The 18,221-nt window shown below is 41.4% G+C and overlaps 1 protein-coding gene across 1 annotated transcript; it reads right to left on the bottom strand.

Annotated features, from left to right (window-relative positions):
* Positions 1 to 16,268: 16,268 nt before the first annotated feature.
* On the bottom strand, positions 16,269 to 16,838 carry LOC142833622 (interferon alpha-12-like). Its single transcript, XM_075945192.1, has one exon. It carries the CDS (start codon positions 16,836 to 16,838, stop codon positions 16,269 to 16,271), a length of 570 nt encoding a protein of 189 aa, XP_075801307.1.
* Between the last annotated feature and the right edge of the window lie 1,383 nt (positions 16,839 to 18,221).

The raw sequence follows: 18,221 nt of genomic DNA, 5'->3' as shown, positions 1-18,221 counted from the left end.
GAACGTTGCAAAAGCTTCAGCTCTCGTAGTGGATATGCTTTCTGCTTGGTTTTCAGATTCATAAACCCTAGAGGTTTACTGCTCTTATCTCTAGTGTGTTCATGTGAAGGGCTTTTGTTTTCTGACTCACATTGCCGAAATCAGAGTGTCAAGGATCTCCAAACTGTAACATTAAAAAAAGAGTTTTATCCTTATTAAAATATTTTCCAGTTTTTCTTAATTTCATTTGTAGTAGATAAGTATTAGTTGTTCTGGCAAACACTATTTTTTATGATTCACACTTAATCATCAAATATTTGACTGAAATAATTGGGTACGGGTGTACAAGATACACTGATGGCTGAGCATTTCATCACAACTATTCAGGAACCAAGCCTAAGGATGTTTATGTAGTATGATTATAGTGAGGAATTAGGTCCTCGCATCCTCATCTCCATTCAACTCAAAATTGCATGATACAGTCAGACAATTCTTCTAGATAATAAAAGCTTTATATCCTTCAACTGAATATAAACTTTCATTTAATTTTACTGTATTTTTGAGGTGTTCTTAATTCATTAGTGGGAATCAACCCTTCTGTCTCTTGTGCATCTAATGACACAATTAGATGCATCCGTTCCAAATTTCATGACAGTTAACTATTTATTTAGTTATTTACTGATTTATCTACCTTTTGATCTTTTCTACTTTCCTAGAAAGCAATTGTCAGTCTTGGTTCTTAGCATGGAAATAAAAATGTGTTGTCAAATGTCATAAAAGCAAAAGAGAGGAAGTGACTCTTGCTGCCCAGATGGAAAACAAACGCAGTAATGTTATTATCATTTGATATAGCCCCCGGGGAAGTCCTAAAGTTGTGAAATAAGAACTGATAATACGAAAATGACTGTGGGTTCAAAAGTGACATAAGATTTAATGAAGTCTCAACAAAAGTTTAACAACGTTCCACTGAGAAACAGAATCGTCTGTTCTCATACACACTCGGAAGCACAAAGTGCAGTGTTGGGGGTGCTCTAACACCTGATTGCATATACTACAGTGTCACAGTAATCAAAAGAGAAGGACACTGTTAAAAAAGGAGATATGAGTATCAGTGCAATGGTTGGCCCAGAAATAAGTACACACAGCTACATCCACCTGAATCACCAACAGCACACATTGTGTGTGTGTGGGGGGGGTCTCTTCTGTAACTGTGGCTGGGAGGATGAAGCTAGATCTCTATCTACCACTCAGTACTACAATCAAAGAAAAATGATGAAAGACTTTCATGTAAGTGCAGAAACTTTGAAGTCAATAAGACAGAAATAAACTTCTTTCTACAGCAGACAGGATCTCATACTCATACTCACAACTAATCAAAGTACAGTGCATACATGAGTAGAGAGTGCTCACCCTGAAATGGAAGTCAATATCACACCTCCTTCCCTGACCAAGGTTCACTGCAGAAGAACTGGCATTATAAAACCAGGAGCTGCAGAAGATCCCTGCAAAGTATCTTCTGGACATGACAGGATCATTGTATTCATGAACTTAAGTCAACTCTGATTGTAAGCAAGAGATCTATGTCCACAAGACAAGCCAGTCTACCTCATGGACTATTCCTCTACACTGTGTGAATATATCACTATGATTGGGTTAATAATGAAGCTGATTGACCAATAGCTTGACAGGTAGAGGTTAGGCAGGATTTGCAAACAAAAAGAGAATGTAAGAAGAAGGGAAATCTCAAGAGTCACAAACAGATGCAAAGGAAGCAGTAGATGAACTTGCCATATAGAGAAAAGGTACCAAGTCACATGGCAGAGCTTAGATAAGAAATGTGGGTTAACTTAAAATATAAGAGTTGGCTAAAATCAAGCCTGAGCTATGGGCCAAGTATTTATACTTAGCAATAAATCTCTGTGTGGTTATTTGGGAACTGACTGACAGGACAGAAAAGTCTGCCTACATATGACACCCACAGTCAGGCAATGTAGAGCCATATGAGACCTGAGAAATCTTTTTAAAAGTTTCCAAACACACAAAAATGGAATCAAATGTGACTTCTTGATAACTGCCTTTGCTTGGATAGTCTCAATGCAAAGAGAGGCATGACTCCTTTAAGAGGTGGCTTCCTGGCTCGGTGCTAGAAGCTCTTTTAAGAGGTCCTGCTACCCAACACTTAAATGGGGTTTATGAGCACAGGCAGCATACCACTCAATGACAACAATGACCCAACAACTTTAAAGAGTTGGAACAGTAAATGTGAAGGGGTGGGGGTGAAGTCAGCGACCAATGCCATGTGCCAACACATAGGCTAAACTGAGCCACGTGGGTAACTAAAATAGCAGTTTAAGATTTGTTTTGTGTGATCAAAGAACAATACAGATGCTCAGTAAAGGCATATCCAGACCAAAAAGGGAAAAAGAAAGAAAGAAAGAAAGAAAGAAAGAAAGAAAGAAAGAAAGAAAGAAAGAAAGAAAGACCAAACCTCTAAATGTGTTACAGCATGCTTAAAAATAGACTTGGGAAAGAAAAGAGGAAAGTTATATGTAGTCATAAATTAAAAATAGTTTTAAAACCATAAAGCCCTTAAAAATAATTAGAATAAAATTAAAAAATATAGTAAGTTGTGTAAATATGGGAAATGCACAGAATCTGGAGATTGTATATTATTGTGTTGTCTTTAAATTTTTTGACTGCTGATAAAATAGCTACTAAGAGACATTTGGTTTTGAAAGCTCCTGGACTAAACCAACCTATTTATTTTTTTAAAAAAAATCTTAACTTCAAAATATAAGTCAAAAGGTATATTGCTTTGGGGGAGAGATTATGCTTTTATTTCCACAGGAAATGAGAGGCTATGGATTCATTCCAGGTGAATAAGGATCAGGTTCAATCCAGGAAGGCCCCCTGAAAATCCTGGCTACAGACATAAAGACATAAACCTAGAAAAGTACAAAACATATGATGTATATTTTACTTGCTCAAACATAAAATAAAAAAATCTTTTGTTAACATGTATACAGCATAGTCTGTACTTTTATTAATACAGACATGTATGTTGCCTTTGAAAGTTTATGCATTTTCAGAACAAGGGGATAAGACACCAATAAGAACAGGTGTCTCAGGTGATCCAGCATCTCAAAATGCTTCTATTAAAGTCTCCTCAGAATTCTATATCCAGACAAGCTTCAAGGCTGCTGCTAATATGGTCCAGCCTCACAGAACACTCAAACCAAGACTTAACCATTATCCTTATTTTTTCAAGTTTACCCCAAAGATGCCAGAACCCTCAGTAAACAGGAATCAGTCTAGAAAAAACAATGTCCACATTCCCAAAAATGGATTGTGGATGTTTGCTATCATTTAAGGGAGTTTGGGGGTTGGTTACATGTTGTTATTGGCCATAGTCAAAATAAAATCTCAACAAAGGAGTTATATTCAAAGATCTCTTTCTAAAGGATGAAATGGGGATTGATATAGAAATGATGAGATAAAAAGCATATCTTTGAAGCTACATTAATCAAAAAACAGGTATTAATCTTAAAATAGTTTACATTGGCATGGATTTTGATTTATTGATACAAATTTAAAATTAATTTTGTTATACTATATTCATTTTCTACTCATGTTTGGAGTATTGTGCTTATACAGTTCATTTGAGAATATAATGAATATTTAAAATACAGGTTAGTAGTTAGTAATCTATATAACCAAACTTGTAGTCATATTAGGTATGTTTTCAAGGTTAAATAGATATACTCAGATAGACAGATGGTTTTCAAACATTTCAAAGACCTATATAATATAACATTTAATATGTTTAATAATGTAAGGCTACTCATAGCAGTGAGATACATCTGCTGCTGACAACACCAATTTACTTCAGCTATTTATTTATTGGATTTTTGAGACAGGGTTTCTCTGTAGCTTTGGAGCCTGTCCTGGACACCCTTTGTAGACCAGGCTTGCTTTAAGCTCACAGATATCTGCTTGTCTTTGTCTCCTGAGTGCTGGTATTAAAGACCAAATTGCTTCAAAAGTAAATAATGGGTATCAAAGAAATTCCATATGGAGTTTGCTTTCTTAGTGGCAAAAGCTAATCATTTGGACAAAGAAATTGCCCTTCCCTCAACTGCTAAGAGTATAATGTTCAAATTGGACCAGGGGGATGCAAAAAAAAAAAAGGTGACTGCCAAACTTTCCCAAGGCATGGTAGGACAGTACTTCAAAAATCCCTGCTTCTCAAAAATGTCTGTCAGATATACTAGGTATATTGTCTAAGTTAGGGCTGATATTGCTGTGCTGAAACACCAGGACCAAAGAGACTTCCGGTAGGAAGGGGTTTACTTGTCTTCTACTTCCACATCGCAGTCTATCATCAAAGGACAGGAACATAAAATGGGCAAAAACTGTGCTTCTGTAATGTTCCAATATTGCAGAAGAACTTCAGGTGACTGTCCAGGCAGCCAGATGTCCTTGTCATTAGGTAACATTACATCTTTCTGGGGTTTTTGATAGAATTAAAGACTAAATAATTAGATCTAAAACTCTTTTTAGTAATGCTAAAAAGGTAAATTAAGTATAAAACTTTAGACTCATAAATATATAAAAAGACAGAATTTTCTCTAAGTTTGCCAAATACAAAGGTACTGATGATATTTTAACTGTAATTCTTGCTTGGTAACTCTTTTTTGTTGTATGTAATTTTACTATGTTACTGTTAAAACCTTCCTTTTTAATTAGACAAAAGGGGAAAATGTGGAATATTCCTTTATACTGTGTGAATATATGTCACTATGATTGGGATAATAATGAAGTTGACTAGCCAATAACTGGGCAGATAGAGGTTAGGTGGACTTCTAGACAAAAAGAAAGCACGAAGAATAAAAAGGGGGAGTCTCATGAATCAAAAGGAGGTACAGAAGAAGCAGGAGATGAACTTGCCATACTGAGAAAAGATACTAAGCCATGTGGCAGAGTGTAGATCATAAATATGGGTTATTTTAAAATGTATGAGTTAGCTACTAACAAATCTGAGCTATTGGCTGAGAGTTTATAATTAATGATCAGTCTTTGTGTGGTTATTTGTGAACTGGTTGACGGGGCAGAAAAGTCTGCCTATTATACATTCCAGAATGGACAGGGAAGGAGCTCACAATGCCCCACCCCAATCTAAAATACCACCGGCAGTTGATGAGCACTTTGGAAGAGCCAGTTTAGTTCAGTGGTTTGGTCTGTGGTCGATGACTCGTTCTTTAGTGGATATTATCCTATGCCTATGCAAATATAAGAAGTGCTAATTGGTCTGGGTGTATTATGTGGAATATTTGTTTAATGATGAAAAGATATGTTGCATTTGCTTAACTCTGTAAATCTGTGTTATTTTGCAGCTCTTAAACCTGATTGGTATAATAAAGATATGAATTCCCAATAACTAGGCAGGAGAAAGAAACAGATGGGGCTGCCAGGCAGAGAGAATAAATAGGAGGAGAAATCTAGATTCAAGAGGAGAACAAAGAGCTAGAAGTAAGAAAAGGAGGAGAGAAGGATTCCAGGGCCAGTCACCCAGCCACACAGCCAGTCACAGAGGAAGAAGGGAAGAAAGACACATAGAAAAAAGGAAGGAAAAAAGTACAGAGGCAAAACATAGAAGAAAAGAAACAGGTTTATTTATGTTAGAAAAGCTGGTTAGAAGCAAGCTAAGCAAAGGCCAGGCAATCATAAGTAAGAATAACTCTCCGTGTATTTATTTATTTGGGAGCTGGGTGACAGATTCCCAAAAGTTAAAACAAAAATCATATGGATGTGCTGTAATCAAAGGAAAACAAAGAAAAGCAAGAAGAAAGAAGAGATGAAGTTGAAGAATATTGTAGGGAGGTCTAGGAAGATTTCAAGGCAGGGAGAATATAGTAGATATAATGTACCTACATTGTATTATTCATATAAGAAATTGACAAACAATAGATAGAAATTGTAAAAATTGTACCAAGTCACAATTTAATAAGGGAAAGATTTTCCCGCTTACTATTGTACAACATAGGCTACACAGAATACTACTCTACTAAATATTTTATAAACACTAGAGGAAAAGATTTTAGGACTTTTGTCCACAACAGAGTTGTAACAAAAAGATGGCTGGGTCTGCTTATATTTAAGAAGCTTGCAGTTTAAACATTGTCCAAATTAGGGTTGTGATTGCTGTGATGAAACACCAGGACCAAGGAAACTTGGGTAGGAAAGGGTTTACTTGTCTTATACTTCCACATCACAGTCCACCATCAAAGGATAAGAACACAAACGGGAGCCGGGCGGTGGTGGCGCACGCCTTTAATCCCAGCACTCGGGAGGCAGAGGCAGTTGGATCTCTGTGAGTTCGAGGCCAGCCTGGTCTACAAGAGCTAGTTCCGGGATGGGCACCAAAGCTACAGAGAAACCCTGTCTTGAAAAGCCAAAAAAAAAAAAAAAAGCCGGGCGATGGTGGCACATGCCCTTAATCCCAGCACTTGGGCTAGTTCCAGGACAGGCTCCAAAGCCACAGAGAAACCCTGTCTCGAAAAAAACAAAAAACAAACAAACAAAAAAAGAACACAAACGGGGCAAGGACTGGAAAGTAGAGTTGATACAGAAGCCATGGAGGAGTTCTGCTTCCTGGCTTGCTCCTCAGGGCTTGCTCAGCCTGCTTATGTATCTAGGACCAGCAGTTCAGGGATGGTTTCACACACTATATCAGTTACTAATTGATGTCCCCACAGGCTTACTTACAACCACAGCATGTGAAAGAATTTCCTTAATTGAGGTTCCCTCTTCTCAAATGACTTTAGCTTTGGTCACACTGACATAAAATGAGTCAACACAATGACCCCTGCCAACTTGACATATAAACGCACAACTGTTATGGCCCAACTGTTCCTTTTCTTATTCATCCCCACAATCGCACATTAATATAAACGTCACAATAAATAATATTCTAAGTTTTAAGGGTATCACAGTATTAAGCATTCAAACACTTAAAACTTTAAAGTCTCTTTAAAATATCCAAACTCCAGGACAGGAAAGAAGCTCAAAGGTTAAGAGCACGGACTCCTCTTGCAGAGAGCCTGGGTTTAATTTCCAGGACCCACAAGGTGGCTCACAGCAGCATGTAACTACTTTTCCATAGGATCTGATGCTCCCTTCTGACCTCCACTGGGACCAAGCATACATGTGACAAAGAGACATAAATAAGATAAAAAATTAATGAAGATATAAAATTTTTTTAAAATACCCAAGCTCTCTTTTAAAACCCAAAGTATCTCAACTGTGGGCTCCTATAAAAAAGATTGAAAAGAGGCATTGGGAGCTGGGTCCCAGTCCTCCCGGCGCCCGGGCGGGCTCCACTGCCTTTGTTTCTGTGGCCTGCCTGCACCAAGGAGGGTAGGCGCTTTGTTTGCGAGCTGCCCAACCAGCACGGAGGCCTGATCTCTCGGCCCCAGGAGAACCAGCGTTGGGGTGAGTTTCTGGCCCGCGGCGCCAGCCAGGGACGGGGATCTCGGGGGTCCCCTGGCCTCCTGTCTTTCTTGGGCTCTCTGCAGGACCTCTATTCCCTGGTTACTGCCTCTTTCTTCCTGGCCCACCCAGCTTCCGTCCAGAGCCCTCCCCACTTGGGCCCCCCGCCCTCTTTTGGCGCGAGGCATTGGGAGCTGGGTCCCAGTCCTCCCGGCGCCCGGGCGGGCTCCACTGCCTTTGTTTCTGTGGCCTGCCTGCACCAAGGAGGGTAGGTGCTTTGTTTGCGAGCTGCCCAACCAGCACGGAGGCCTGATCTCTCGGCCCCAGGAGAACCAGCGTTGGGGTGAGTTTCTGGCCCACGGCGCCAGCCAGGGACGGGGATCTCGGGGGTCCCCTGGCCTCCTGTCTTTCTTGGGCTCTCTGCAGGACCTCTATTCCCTGGTTACTGCCTCTTTCTTCCTGGCTCACCCAGCTTCCGTCCAGAGCCCTCCCCACTTGGGCCCCCCGCCCTCTTTTGGCGCGAGGCATTGGGAGCTGGGTCCCAGTCCTCCCGGCGCCCGGGCGGGCTCCACTGCCTTTGTTTCTGTGGCCTGCCTGCACCAAGGAGGGTAGGCGCTTTGTTTGCGAGCTGCCCAACCAGCACGGAGGCCTGATCTCTCGGCCCCAGGAGAACCAGCGTTGGGGTGAGTTTCTGGCCCGCGGCGCCAGCCAGGGACGGGGATCTCGGGGGTCCCCTGGCCTCCTGTCTTTCTTGGGCTCTCTGCAGGACCTCTATTCCCTGGTTACTGCCTCTTTCTTCCTGGCTCACCCAGCTTCCGTCCAGAGCCCTCCCCACTTGGGCCCCCCGCCCTCTTTTGGCGTGAAGCATTGGGAGTTGGGTCCCAGTCCTCCCGGCGCCCGGGCGGGCTCCACTGCCTTTGTTTCTGTGGCCTGCCTGCACCAAGGAGGGTAGGCGCTTTGTTTGCGAGCTGCCCAACCAGCACGGAGGCCTGATCTCTCGGCCCAGGAGAACCAGCGTTGGGGAGAACCAGCATTGGGGAGAACCAGCGTTGGGACGAGCCAGGGTTGGGCACGGAGACCTGATCCCTTGGTGCCAGGAGAGCCAACATTGGTGAGGCCGCGTTGGGTAGGCAAGGAGACCTGATCTGGTAAAAGAAGACCCATAAGGGAGTATTTGGAAGAAGATATGGGCAGACGCCAAGGCAAGAATTCGCCCAACAAACTGAAAAGCAACATGAAGCCACCAGAATCCAGCGACCTCACAACGGAAGGTCATGAACACCTTAATCAAGAAGGAGAAAAGTTTGACTTCATGAAAGTGATTGACGCCCTTAAACAGCATGTAAAAAACGCCCTTATAGAAATGGATGAGAAATATAACAGAAAGTTTGAAGAATTGAATAAATCAGTGAATGATACCCTAGAAAACCAAGGAAAAACAATCAAACAGATAATGGAAACAGTTCAAGACTTGAAAACTGAAATAGAGGCAAAGAAGAAAACACAAACAGAGGGCCGGCTGGACATGGAAAATCTAGGTAAACGAATAGAGACTACAGAAACAAGCATAACCAGCAGAATACAAGAGATAGAAGAAAGACTCTCAGATTCTGAAGATACCATAGAGAAAATAAACACACTGATCAAAGAAAACAGCAAGTCCAACAAACTCTCATCACAAAACATTCAGGAAATATGGGACACAATAAAAAGACCAAACCTAAGAATAATAGGAGTAGAAGAAGGAGAAGAAGTGCAGCTCAATGGTCCAGAAAATATATTTAATAAAATTATAGAAGAAAACTTTCCCAACCTAAAGAAAGATATACCTATGAAGGTGCAAGAAGCATACAGAACACCGAATAGGCTGGATCAAAAAAAAACATCCCCTCGCCATATAATTATCAAAACACAAAGCATTCAGAATAAGGAAAAAATATTAAGAGCGGCAAAGGAAAAAGGCCAAATTACTTACAAAGGTAAACCTATCAGACTTACACCTGACTTTTCCATGGAAACCATGAAAGCCAGAAGGTCCTGGATAGATGTACTGCAGAAACTGAGAGACCATGGATGCAAGCCCAGATTACTATACCCAGCCAAGCTTTCGTTGACTATAAATGGAGAAAATAAAATTTTCCAGGATAAAAACAAATTCAAACAATATGCAGCCACAAATCCAGCCTTACAGAAAGTAATAGAAGGAAAATCACTAACCAAGGAATCCAATAATGACCACAATAACTCAGACATCTAGAGACCCTTCATCAACACAAACCAAAGAAGGGATACACACAAACTCTACGACTAAAAAAAAAATGACCGGAGTTAACAACCACTGGTCATTAATATCACTTAATGTCAATGGTCTCAACTTACCTATAAAAAGGCACAGGCTAAGAGATTGGATAAGAAAACAGGATCCAACATTCTGCTGTCTACAAGAAACACACCTCAACCACAAAGACAGGCACCTACTCAGAGTAAAGGGTTGGGAAAAGGCCTATCAAGCAAATGGACCTAAGAAACAAGCAGGTGTGGCCATACTAATCTCTAACAAAGTTGACTTCAAACTTAAATCAATCAGAAGAGATGGAGAGGGGCATTTTATATTCATAACAGGAACAGTTCATCAGGATGAAGTCTCAATCCTGAACATCTATGCCCCTAATATAAAAGCACCCACGTACATAAAAGAAACATTGCTAAAATTCAAGGCAGCCATCAAACCGCACACACTAATAGTAGGAGATTTCAACACTCCTCTCTCACCAATGGACAGGTCAATCAGACAGAAACCTAACAGAGAAATTAGAGAATTGATGGAGGTAATGAAGCAAATGGACTTAACAGACATCTATAGAATACTCCACCCAAATAGGAAAGAATACACCTTCTTCTCTGCAGCTCATGGAACCTTCTCGAAAATCGACCACATAGTCGGTAACAAAGCAAACATCCACAGTTACAAAAAAGTATTACTAACCACCTGTGTCTTATCAGATCACCATGGATTAAAGTTAGAATTCAACAACAAGGCTACCCCCGGAAAGCCCACAAAGTCATGGAAACTGAACAGCCAACTACTGAACCACACCTGGATTAAGGAAGAAATAAAGAAAGAAATTAAAGTATTCCTGGAATTAAATGAAAATAAAGAAACAACATACTCAAACTTATGGGACACTATGAAAGCAGTCCTAAGAGGAAAGTTCATAGCACTAAGTGCCCACTTAAAGAAAACAGAGAAAGCTCACATCAGAGACTTAACAGCCCACCTGAAAGCTCTAGAAAAAAAAGAAGCAGACTCACCTAGGAGGAGTAGGAGACTGGAAATAATCAAACTGAGGGCTGAAATCAATAAAATAGAAACACAGAGAACAATCCAAAGAATCAATGAAACAAAAAGCTGGTTCCTGGAGAAAATCAACAAGATTGACAAACCCCTATCCAAACTAATCAAACGGCAGAGAGAGAATTTGCAAATTAATAAGATCAGAAATGAAAAGGGGGACATAACCACAGACACAGAGGAAATTCAGAGAATCATTAGATCTTACTACAAAAGCCTATACGCCACAAAACTGGAAAATGTAAAGGAAATGGATACTTTCTTAGATAAATATCATTTACCAAAGTTAAATCAGGACCAGGTGAACAATCTAAATAGACCTGTTAGTCGCGAAGAATTAGAAGAGGTTATCAAAAACCTCCCTACCAAAAAAAGCCCAGGACCAGATGGTTTCAATGCGGAATTCTACCAGAACTTCCAAGAAGACCTAATACCTATACTCCTTAATGTATTTCACAATATAGAAACAGAAGGGTCATTACCAAATTCCTTTTATGAAGCTACAGTTACTCTGATACCAAAACCACACAAAGACTCAACCAGGAAAGAGAATTACAGGCCGATCTCACTCATGAATATCGATGCAAAAATCCTCAACAAAATACTGGCAAACCGAATCCAAGAACACATCCGAAAAATTATCCATTATGATCAAGTAGGCTTCATTCCTGAGATGCAGGGCTGGTTCAACATACGAAAATCTATCAATGTAATCCAGCATATAAATAAACTGAAAGAAAAAAACCATATGATCATTTCATTAGATGCTGAAAAAGCATTCGACAAAATTCAACATCCATTTATGTTAAAAGTCTTGGAGAGATTAGGGATACAAGGGTCATACCTAAATATAATAAAAGCTATATACAGCAAGCCGACAGCTAACATCAAATTAAACGGAGAGAAACTCAAAGCCATCCCGCTTAACTCAGGAACACGACAAGGCTGTCCACTTTCGCCATACCTCTTCAATATAGTGCTGGAAGTTCTAGCAATAGCAATAAGACAACATAATGGGATCAAGGGGATTCGAATTGGAAAGGAAGAAGTTAAACTTTCGTTATTCGCAGATGATATGATAGTGTACATAAGCGACCCCCAAAACTCCACCAAAGAACTTTTACAGCTGATAAACAGCTTTAGTAATGTGGCAGGATACAAGATCAACTCCAAAAAATCAGTCGCCCTCTTATACACAAAGGATAAGGAAGCAGAGAGGGAAATCAGAGAAGCTTCTCCATTCACGATAGCCACAAACAGCATAAAATATCTTGGGGTAAATCTAACCAAGGAAGTGAAAGATCTATTTGACAAGAACTTTAAGGCATTGAAGAAAGAAATTGATGAGGATACCAAAAAATGGATGGACATCCCTTGCTCTTGGATTGGGAGGATCAACATAGTAAAAATGGCAATTCTACCTAAGGCAATTTATAGATTCAATGCAATCCCCATCAAGATCCCATCAAAATTCTTCACAGATCTGGAGAGGACAATAATCAACTTTATATGGAAAAACAAAAAACCCAGGATAGCCAAAACAATCCTATACAATAAAGGATCTTCTGGAGGCATTACCATCCCTGACTTCAAACTCTATTACAGAGCTACAGTAATGAAAACAGGGTGGTACTGGCATAAAAACAGAGAAGTCGACCAATGGAATCGTATAGAAGACCCGGATTTTACCCCACAAACCTATGAACACCTCATTTTCCATAAAGGAGCTAAAAGTATACAATGGAAGAAAGAAAGCATCTTCAACAAATGGTGCTGGCACAACTGGATGTCAACCTGTAGAAGAATGAAAATAGACCCATATCTATCACCGTGCACAAAACTCAAGTCCAAATGGATTAAAGACCTCATTATCAGCCCGAAAACACTGAACCTGATAGAAGAGAAAGTGGGAAATACCCTACAACAGATGGGCACAGGTGATCGCTTCTTAGGTATAACCCCAGAAGCACAGGCATTAAGGGCAACATTGAATAAATGGGACCTACTAAAACTGAGAAGCTTCTGTAAAGCAAAGGACACTGTCACTAAGACACAAAGGCAACCTACTGACTGGGAGAAGATCTTCACCAACCCCGCAACAGACAAAGGTCTGATCTCCAAAATATATAGAGAACTCAAGAAACTAGACTTTAAAATGCTAATTAACCCAATTAAAAAATGGGGCACTGAACTGAACAGAGAATTCTCAACAGAAGAACTTCAAATGGCCAAAAGATACTTAAGGTCGTGCTCAACTTCCTTAGCAATCAGGGAAATGCAAATCAAAACAACTTTGAGATACCATCTTACACCTGTCAGAATGGCTAAAGTCAAAAACACCAAGGATAGCCTTTGCTGGAGAGGCTGTGGAGGAAGGGGTACCCTCATCCATTGCTGGTGGGAATGCAATCTTGTGCAACCACTGTGGAAGTCAGTGTTTCGGTTTCTCAGGAAATTCGGGATCAACCTACCCCTGGACCCAGCAATACCACTCTTGGGAATTTACCCAAGAGATGTTCTATCACATGTCAAAAGCATTTGTTCAACTATGTTCATAGCAGTATTATTTGTAATAGCCAGAACCTGGAAACAACCTAGATGCCCTTCAATGGAAGAATGGATGAAGAAAGTATGGAATATATACACACTAGAGTACTACGCTGCGGTAAAAAACAATGACTTCTCGAATTTTGCATGCAAATGGATGGAAATAGAAAACACTATCCTGAGTGAGGTATCCCAGACCCAAAAAGAAGAACATGGGATGTACTCACTCATAATTGGTTTCTAGCCATAAATAGGGGTCACAGAATCTACAATTGGCGAACCTAAAGAAGCTAAGTAAGAAGGTGAACACAAGGAAAAACATATCGTTATCCTCTTGGATAAGGGAAGTAGACAAAATTGCCGGGGAGAAAAGTGGGATCTTGGGGGTGGGGTGGGAAGGGGGTAAGGGGAGATGGGGAGAGAAAAGGTAGAAGGGAAGGAGGGGGGACTTGGGGAAATAGGAGGATCGGGATAAAGGAAGGTTGGATAGGGGAGCACGGAACCACAATTCTTAGTTAAGGGACCCACTTTAGGGTGGGCAGGAGAATTGACCCTAGAGGGGCTCCCAGGTGCCCAAGCTGAGGTCCCCAGTTAGTTCCTTGGGCAGCTGAGGATAGGGAACCTGAAATGACCCCATCCTAGCGCAATACTGACGAATATCTTGCATATCATCTTAGAACTTTCATCTGGTGATGGATGGAGATAGAGACAGAGACCGAGACCCACACTGGAGCACTGGACTGAGCTCCCAAGGTCCCAATGAGGAGCAGAAGGAGGGAGAACATGAGCAAAGAAGTCGGAACCGCGAGGGGTGCACCCACCCACTGAGACAGTGGAGCTGATCTACTGGGAGCTCACCAAGGCCAGCTGGACTATTACCAAAAAAAGCATGGGATAAAACTGAACTCTCTGATCATGACGAACAATGAGGGCTGATGAGACGCCAAGGACAATGGCACGCAGTTTTGATCCTACGCAATCTGCTGGCTTGGTGGGAGCCTAGCCAGTTTGGATGTTCACCTTCCTAGATACGGACAGAGGGGGGAGGACCTAGGACTTACCACAGGGCAGGGAACCCTGACTGCTCTTTGGACTGGAGAGGGAGGGGGAGAGGAGTGGGGAGAAGGGGAGAGGGGTGGGAGGAGGGGGAGAAGAGTGGGAGGAGGGGGAGGGAAATGGGAGGCTGGGAGGAGGTGGAAATTTGTTTTTTTTTCCTTTATTCTTTTATCAATTAAAAAATAATCAAAAAAAAAGATTGAAAATAAATTAAACATGTTCTTACTTCAAGAGGGAAGAAGAACACAGATCACTTTCCCAGATTCAGCCTCTGTAGCACACACAACTTGACCCCTAGGCTCAGGTCAGCTCCAGTTCACATGTTCGCTCTCTTTGTGGACTTCCCAAGGGACTGGCATCTCCAAAAGCTTGGACTGTCCTGCTGAAATGGGGCTGCAGTTCACCAGTAGCCTCTCTGGGCTCTTCTCAGGGACTCTAACCCTGCCACAGAGTGCCGACCCTCGGATGCTCTCCAGGACTCCTTCGTGCCTTCAGAACCTGCACCAGCTGGATGATTTGTGCATTACCAGGTTCCACTGCCAGGTTGAGGTGCAACCTTGACAGCCTCAGGCACATGGCTTGCATGACCCAACTCTGAGGAAACCTCTCCCGCATGATTCCAACTCAATGACGCTGGTCTTTTCTTAATCTCCCCTGATGCCGCGGCTCCTTCTCCCCAGCATCAAATGTCCCAGTGAAACAGATGTTTCCCTTTAGTGGTTCTGGTATCTTGTTAATCACATTCAGGCTATCGACCAAGAAGTGAAGTCTTAACTGAAAAGAGCAAATGACTCTGACATAGTCATCAACAGACTCTCAAACTAGCCTTTGAAATTTTTACACTGGGACTATTGTCTGCATTGCTCTCAACATTCTTGTTTTCCAGGAACCCCTGGAACAGATCACCAAGCTATGACCACTCATTGGCTTTTCTAGCCCCATGTTTCAAAATCTTTCCACAGTCCTCCCCAAAGTACTTGATCAAACCAGTCACAGAAATACCCCACAATCCTGGTACAACTTTCTGTCTTAGTTAAGGTTACTATTGTTTTTGATGAAACACCATGACCAAAGCAACTTAGAGGGGAAAGGGTGTTTTGGCCTACATTTGCGCTTCACTGTTCATCACCAAAGGAGGAGGTCAGAACAAAAAATCAAATGGGACAGGAACTGAGAGCAGGCACGGATGCAGAAGCCATGGAAGGGTGCTGATTTCTGACTTGTTCATTGTGGATTGTTCAGTCTGCTTTTCTGTAGAGCTAGAACCAACAGTTCAGGGATGCCACCTCCCCAAATGGGCCAGGAACTGTCGCTGAAGTATTAAGAAAAAAGTCCTACAGGCATGCCTGCATACCCATTGCATGGAGGTATTTCTCTTTGAGGTCCCCTCCTTTCAGATGACTTTAGCTTCTATCTAGTAGACATAAAACTAACCAACACACAATGCACCCTACGAATGTATGGAGTTGTTATTCTTTAATAAGTCATTTTAATGAAATTTATAGTATTGGAAGTATATGAGAATGGACAGACCGAAAATTAATATAACATTTAATGACATAGAAAAATTATTTTATCTCATATAAGGAAAATTTTATATTAAGGAATATATAAATTTTACATATATTATAACTTAAATTTTATAGTTAAATAAATATTTATATAAATACAAATAACTGGACAAATCTAGAAGCTAATGTCTCTACAATATACACAGTCTAGTTCATAACTGATGAAACATCCAGGAAAGTTGACTGAAGGGTGTCAAAATGTTGAGAAAGAAGAATTGGTGAAGTAAGGTTCAGTGTCCAAGTCCAGGAGAGTCTTTTCCACTTTGGCTCAGGGCTTACTTCTCCTCACTCAGTCTTGTCAACAACTTGGCTGAGGAAGACAGGGCTCTCCAGACTTCTGCTCTCACCACCTCCCAGGCACAGGGACTGTGTTTCTTCTCTCTCAGGTAGGCAGTGATCCTGTGGAAGTATTTCCTCACAGCCACCAGGGAGTCTTCCTGGCTCAGGGGAGGTTCCTGCACCCCCACCTGCTGCATCAGACAGGCCTGCAGGTTCTTGAGCTGCTGGTGGAGGCCAGTGCAGAATGTGTCTAGGAGGGTTGTTTTCCAAGCAGCAGATGAGTTCTCTGAGCTGAAGAGGATGAGGACCTGCTGGGTCAGCTCCTGCAGGACAGGGATGGCTTGAGTCTTCTGGATCTGCTGGGCATCCACCTTCTCCAGAGGGAATGCAAAGGCCTTTCTGTCCTTCAGGCAGGAGAGAGGGGAGAGTCTCCTCATTTGTGTCAGGAGTGTCAAGGCTCCCTTGTTCCTGAGGTTATGAGTCTGAGGCAGGTCACACCCCAGAGAGCAGGTTGACCAGTAGCTCATCAGCACCAGGACCATCAGAAAAGCACGGGGCCTGGCCATTTTGGATGTTGCAGATGCTGCTGGTCCTCAGTACTGTGTAGCCCTGAACCTTCCCCTCTAGGTTCTCCAAAGATCATCATTTGTGCATGTGTCTTAAATACAGAAATACACTAGCTTCCATTTTCTGAAGCCCTCCCCTTACTTCCCAATTTTATTTTCACTTTCTCCCATTCATTTTCTGCTGGTGTTTGGGAAATTTTCTTTACCGTTTTTTGTTTTCATTATTGTGTTACCTTTCCCTGATTCCCTCAACAAAACCATTTTAGTTGTTTTCTATATAAATTTCTTTTCCTTTTACAGTACACACATAACCTCAAATGTATGAAATTTGCTGATCTAATGTAAAGAATGAAAAAATCCATGTGTACATAGAAGGTATTGAATGGCTCAGCCACCCACACCCTAGGAGTACATGCTTGAGGACCTGATTGGTTTCCTAGTACTGATGCAAAAAAATTATGATAGTAAGCACATGCTTGTCATCCTGACACTTTGGAAGGGACACAGCCATGTCCCTAGAGTGCCAGAACTATCCAGTATACCTGCAGTGTCTCATTCTAGCTTAAGTGAGAGGACCTGTCCCAGAACACAAGGCATGGAGTGAGTGAGTTAGGAACTGGACATTGACATCTTACATCAATCAGCATGAGCACACACTCAAATGCAAACACACAAATATGTGTATATCCTACAACCACACACAATAATGAATAATGGTAAATTAAATGAAGAAAATACAAGTTGAGACAAATGTGCTTGATCAAGTTTTTATTATTTACATTTGGGAGGCAGAGGAAGGGCGTTACTTATGTAGGAAGATAAATTAATTATATTAGAAGATAAGTTTCAGGACAGCCTGAGCTCCATAGAGAAACTCTGATTAAAATAATAATAATAAAGAAAATGGAACTCAAGTATATTTAGAAGTTAAAATTTTATACCTTTATTGAAATGTAAAGGAGAATTATTATATATTAATATCTAAATCTCATTGACCAAAGATGGCAGGAACTGCCAGCACATGTTGCTGAACTCTGTGGAGGCTCAGAGACCCATGGATGTTCAGCAGGGTGACACCACAGGGAAAAGGGGTCTGCAGGGCCCTCAATAGCTCCAGAACATCTAAGAAGAAAATAAGACAGGGATCATGTGAAGATGATTTTAAAATGTGGCCTTACAAATTTGGAAGGAAAGATGGTAGAACAGAGCCACGTCTGAGCCAGCAGGCAATAGGCACAAAGATCATTCCTGGTGAGTCATAGGGCTGCTGGCATCAATGACAGGGAGATGTGCAGTTCTCTTGAGCTCCTGAAGAACATTTGCTGATAGGGTCTTTCCTAGGCCAACTGACCAGCCCCTAGGCATGGAACTACTGTGTCTGCG

The sequence above is a fragment of the Microtus pennsylvanicus genome, chromosome 13 (genome assembly GCF_037038515.1).
Source record: "Microtus pennsylvanicus isolate mMicPen1 chromosome 13, mMicPen1.hap1, whole genome shotgun sequence".
NCBI lineage: Eukaryota > Metazoa > Chordata > Mammalia > Rodentia > Cricetidae > Microtus > Microtus pennsylvanicus.
The sequence above is the reverse complement of the archived record's forward strand: the minus strand, read 5'-3'. Positions and strand labels throughout refer to the sequence as shown.